Source organism: Lottia gigantea, assembly GCF_000327385.1.
Source record: "Lottia gigantea unplaced genomic scaffold LOTGIsca_39, whole genome shotgun sequence".
Lineage (NCBI taxonomy): Eukaryota > Metazoa > Mollusca > Gastropoda > Lottiidae > Lottia > Lottia gigantea.
This window is the reverse complement of record NW_008709333.1, coordinates 117311-123542: the sequence shown is the minus strand read 5'-3', so window position 1 is coordinate 123542 and position 6232 is coordinate 117311. Positions and strand designations below refer to the sequence as shown.

Sequence of the window (6232 nt, the reverse complement as noted above, 5' to 3'; positions counted from 1 at the left end):
ACAATGTACTTGATCACAGCAACATACTCTGGCCATTTAATACAATGTTCTTGATCACAGCAACATAGTCTGTCCATTTAATACACATGTACTTGATCACAGCAACATAGTCTGTTCATTTAATACATATGTACTTGATCACAGCAACATAGTCTGTTCATTTAATACAATGTACTTGATCACAGCAACATAGTCTGTTCATTTAATACAATGTACTTGTGTATTTGTTAAACACGTTGTCTATCAAGGTATTGTGTATTTTTTTTAGACAGGACCATGACCTTGTGTATTGGGCCTAATTCTAACCCATGTAAAATAAAAAGTTATTATTATTATTATTACTATTACAGAACCTAATTGCTGAAATATGGATATATTCCAGTTGAGTCCACATAGCTAATGATGTTTATTTGGTATATTATATTATTTGCTTTCCAGGAATAATTCCTGATACTAAAAAAAACAGGATTCAATTGAGAACAATGCCTCTTTGTTTTTTATGACAAAAAGTGTAAATTAGAAATCTGGACAACAATGCAGAGTTAATACCTCAGAGACTGGATCATCACAAAATATTACAATATATCTCAATAAATCTCACAGAAGAATGACCACAGCTTGTAGGTGGACGGGGTTATTATAACTCTATTATACTAGTGGACAGTGGTCAGAATGAATTATGGACAGTTGGTGTGATAAGACACAATATAATACAATATAATACAATGTTGTACAATGTTCTTCAATGTTTATATACAATACACTGTCTTATAATTAAATACATGTTTAGAATTAATGAAATGAGGTTTATATTATATTTTCCTGGTACCTGATGGAACTGCAGATGACAGGTCATGCCCTACAGAGACCAATGAGGGGAGTGTTGACATAACAGTGTTGAATGAAAGAAATTAGCTTACACATTATACTGTCTGGTAATTAATACATGTTTAGACTTAATGAAACAAGATTCATGTCCAAATTTTCTGCTCCTTATGATACCAAGCAGTGTGAAACTATACTGTCTTAGATTGTTTTAAATGGACAGATGCAGCATTTTTGGGGGTTGATTTTAGCCTTGAATATTTGTAAAAAGTCTTCAGAAATACTAGAAATTTAAGAAAATCACATAATTCCTTTAAAAATACTTTAAACTAGGAATTTTACTCACTATTTCTGTATATATCTTTTCTATATATCACAGAGTATCTTAAATTGACAAGTCGTCATTTTAACATTCAAACGCAGATAATTCTTGATTTGAAGGCTCAAATTTCATCAGTGAGCTGTGAACACTATTACTGATTGGCTAAGCTAAACAATTCCAGTTTCTGAGACTAAAGAGTGATTAGTAAAAAAAAATGGCGCATCTGTCCCTAAATTAGATAAATGTTAAGGAAATTTACAAACCATCTTAGTTCGACTGATATGGTCATTCTCGAGCAGACAACCAACATGTACCCTGATGTACACTGTTTAAGAAAATCATTTTGATACATGATGGTCCCTTGTAACAGAAACCACTCTATTTGTCCCAGTTCTATGTGACTGGTAAATAAAATCAGATCAATAACCCTGTTACCAATAGAGACAATAGTAAGAACTGATAAAAGAAAGTGATATTTAATTAAAATCAACGCAAGTCTGTTAATGAGTAATTGATAAGTCTGAGGAATTAATTGTTAAAAGTTCAAGAATCAAACACAAAAATTTTTCTATTGATTTCCCCTTACTGCACTGGTGTGTTACAAGGGCTGTGAGGTAGTTAGGCAGTAATTTTTGGGCCATACCCCACCCTTTGGGTCATAAAAAATGAAAAATTAATTCTACTTTCACTTTCAAAATCGCGTTTGATGCATACTCCAGCTTCCCACCAAGTGTTCCAGGGAGAGGCCCCCCACCCACTGCCATGATAGTGCCCTTTAAAATCCGCAAAGGGGTGCCGGGGTATTCCATCCCTACCTTAAGTAAAATCCATGCTACACAACAGTACAAGTGCAACCCCGCCCTTATACCTAACTTAAGGTACCCTCACACTATAACTATGAGTTCTATATACTACTCACACCTCAGTTGCATGAGAGTTGCTTCAAAACTTGAAATTGCCAATCGCTATGGTATGAGGGCACCTTTTTGTTAAGATTATATAAGAAATACAGAACACTGACATATAGAAAGTCAAGTTTTTGTTTTGCATTTCTGAATTCTGAAGTTTTCAGGGCGTTTTTGTTATTTTAAGTTTTTAGCAGGTCATATATTTGTTCAATCCACCATTCTATTAAAGCAACTTGTTGAATTTGGCAATAAATATTTATTGAAGTTGAAAAACCAGGCATGGAATTAAAAACTTGAAAACACTTGAAAACTCTAAACATTTAGAAATATATTTAAAAATAAACTCAGTGTATGTAGTCAGATTTGAACCAAGAAATAAAAGACATTCAGAAATAGAAAGTGAAATTTCTAGTTTGAAGTATTTTTTAACATTTCTAGTTCTTCTGAAGACTATTTACATATATTTAAGAACAAAATCAACTCCCAAAATTATCGTACAATGGCCTTTAAATATCAAAGATTGTAACTGATAGAAATATCATCTATAGAATTATTTTTATATTAGATGTAACTTGCATTGTAACAGATGTTTCTACCAAAAAGTGTATTAACCCATATACAGAATATTATTTAACTACAGATCTACAACGAAACTATTTTGGCATTGATCTCTCCTCGGTTTTTATGAGTTAAATTGGATAAATACTGAATTTTACTAGGGCATCTTTCCTCATTATTCCAGTCAGCAAAGCTGTACTTGTGTACAAATACTCATGATCCTCTCCAATTGTTCATCATGTAGCTAATATTTGTGAGACTTTGCTTCCAAGAATTTTTTTTTGAGAGAGCACCTCACATTATCACATGCTGGAAATGTGGATGAAATAAATTTTTAGGGGTGTAAAAGGTCCAGGTGATTGCTCAAGGGGGGTGAAGGCTGAAAAAGGTTGGGAACCACTGGTCTAGAGGGTCAATTTTTTAAGATTCCTTTGCATTAGTGAAGTTCCACTCTGTGGTTTCTCCTTTACATGATCACAGGTCATTGACTTTGGATATTCGATGATACTTTCATTTCTGATGTCTGGCTTCTACTTCTGGTTTCACAACCTGAAAATATCATAATTTTAAATTGTTCTAGCATGTGACCTTTTTAACCCTGCATGCTGATTTTTTCAGAGTTTCTTGCAATTTGCCACATTAGCAAAGTCCCACTCTCCGCCACGCGGTCTCTAGTATGTATTTGATTTTAGGATTGTCAACTTCCCTTCAAGATAGTCCACATATTCAATACTATTTATAGCTTATAGATTTGTTAACTTAATATGTCTTTCAGAGAGTCCACATATCTAATACTAAGGTTTGTCAACTCAGCATATGTTTCAGAGAGTCCACATATAAAATACCAATTGGTATAAAGATTTGTCAACTCAATATCCCTTTAAGGGAGTCCACATATAAAATACCAATTGATATAAAAATTTGTCAACTCAATATCCCTTTAAGGGAGTCCACATATATAATACCAATTGGTATAAAGATTCAGATTGCCTTTATGAAATACTTACTCACTTATGATTGATAGACTTTTACGAAGATTTCGTCAACATGTTGTTTTAGATTTTGGGTTTCGTTTTGCAGTTCGGATTGTTAATACTAGGTTTATTTATTGCCACATATCTAATATTATCTAATGTAATTTTATACAGTATAATCTGTTAGAATATAAAAGTTGAAGTGTAATCGTGTGTAAGTTGAAGAAATAAAACAGTTATAATGGATATAAGATGAGATGAGATGAACCCTCTAGAGGTTTGGAAATAAAATTATTTTATTTTTCCAGGATTTATAACTTCCGTTTATTTTCTATTTTATTTTTATATCTATCATATTATTCATTAATAAAATCAGACTATGTTGTTGTATCTCAACATTTGAGGTCTTAAAAAAAATAAATTTTAGTTTCTATGCGCACTCTTCAGGAGCACTGATTCCACTCTGTTGCTGGGTTTGTCCATTAAACATATCTTTAATGAGTTCACATTCTTAATATTGTCTATTTGGCCTTAGGTTTATCAACTGAGCATATCTGAGAGTTCAAATAGTTTATAATGTTAATTTGGTTTTAGGTTCATCAACTCAATTTCTGCCTTTAGGAGAGTCCACATAGCTAGTATTGTTTTTTTGGTATTAAGGTTTGTCAACTCATTATCTCTTTAAGAAAAATGACACAGCTCTTTATGAACATTTTTCAAGAAATTCAATGGATTTTGTGCATTGTGCTACAAAGTTTGGAGCCAAAGTGTTTTAAAAATCATAATTCTGAATTTGTTAAAAATAAAGTGGGGGTACAATTTGGGTGAAGGGTGAACACCCCCAGTGTACATCCACTGACAACCTCTTCAAAGAATCCACATAACTAATTATCTTTATTTGGTATTTAGGTTTGTCAACTCAGCATCCCTTTCAAATATTTCAAACTATCAAATTAGACAATTAAATACCTTTTATTATATGTGGGCTGATAAAAATATTATTCAAGTTAAAAACTTATTTTGATACAAAAGTATTAAATCAAAGTCCATCTTGGTGAAATATCTTAACATCATTTTGAGATTGATATTTTCTTGTCAATAAAAACCTGCCACAAGACATGTTTGACATTTCAAACCAGAAAATAAATTGTTATTTTTATCTTTTTAACAGCTAAATTGTGTTTCAACAGATAACTTGAAGCTAAAAGACATGATTTAGAAATTTCATCTCAATTTATATGTGATGTTAACATTTGTAAAGAAGCAAGACAAAAGTTACAGTTATAATAGCAGTTAGTCATTCTACAGGATTAAAAGCCTCAAAAACACATGCCTAGGTTTAAATGCAAGATCATTTCATTAACAGTATCCTTCCAGAGAGGGGTCATGAAATTGTGACAGACTCTTACGCCTGAATGAGAGACACGGGCTGAGTGAAATAGGGGTTGCATAGTCCCTAAATATTAGAAAAAAAAAACACTACTTTTTAACAACAAGGCCATACCCTATAAATGAACAGTTAATGCATATGGTCTATGATAAAGCTTGGCAAGTTATTATAAGAAAAGATAAGATGAAGTCAATACTCTAGAGAAACAACCCGAAAATATCAAGCCAGGAATAACTTGTAATAACTATATAAAATATTCGATACAATATATCATGCGATTTCTGACTATAGTAAAATATGAGATAATACTACAACATAACGTTTATCATTATAAATATATGGCAGAATTGATTTATTCATATTGAAAGGTTAAAATCTACTTCTATCTCATATTGAATGATATGTAAAAAGAATATTACTGAAATGGATCTCTGAGAAAAAAAATGTAAATTATATATAAGTTAGTTTAGTCTGTCTGTAATTTGACAGTAAAACTTGTAATTTGTGTGTATAATTGTAATTTGACAGTAATATTTGTAATTTGACAGTAAAATGTTTAATTTGGCAATATAATTAGCAATTGGACAAATTAAAATGTATTTGACAAAGTAAAATCTGTAATTTGATAATAAAATCTGTAATTTGACAGTTAAATCTATAATTTGTCTGTAAAATTTGAAATTTGACAGTAAGTCTGTAATTGAACACATTTAAATCTTTAATTTGAAATCTGTATTATGACAGTAAAATCTGTAATATGACAGTAAAATCCGTAATTTGACAGTAAAATCTGTAATATGACAGTAAAATCCGTAATTTGACAGTAAAATCTGTAATTTGACAAAGTAAAATCTGTAATTTGACAAAGTAAAATCTGTAATTTGACAGTTAAATCTGTAATTTGTCTGTAAAATTTGAAATTTGACAGTAAAATCTGTAATTTAATACATTTAAAAATGTAATTTGAAATCTGTAATTTGACAGTAAAATCTGTAATATGACAGTAAAATCTGTAATTTGACAAAGTAAAATCTGTAATTTGAATTTGTAATTTGACAGTAAAATTTGTAACTTACCTCTAAAAGAAGAATAGACAGGACAGATAAACTAGCATAATGTAAACAATGAGCTATATATTCCTCTCGTGAGTGTCCAACCTCCTCCGAGTGTTTATATATAGGTTTAAACAACGATCCATTTTCATTCACATCCTGATCATGGACCAAATACTCCACTGAATCCTGAGACGAACGTT

The 6232-nt window shown here is 31.0% G+C and overlaps 1 protein-coding gene across 1 annotated transcript in view; it reads right to left on the bottom strand.

Moving 5' to 3' along the window:
- Window positions 1–3123: 3123 nt before the first annotated feature.
- The window catches only part of LOTGIDRAFT_163270 (hypothetical protein), a gene marked incomplete at both ends in the record, with an annotated part of 16113 nt that continues 13004 nt past the window's right edge, over window positions 3124–6232 (bottom strand). The window contains 2 exons of the mRNA XM_009059370.1: window positions 3124–3162; window positions 6054–6232. The exon at window positions 6054–6232 is cut by the window's right edge and continues 219 nt beyond it. Of these exons, the coding sequence (XP_009057618.1) occupies window positions 3124–3162; window positions 6054–6232 (218 nt within the window). The remainder of the gene's footprint in view (window positions 3163–6053) is intronic.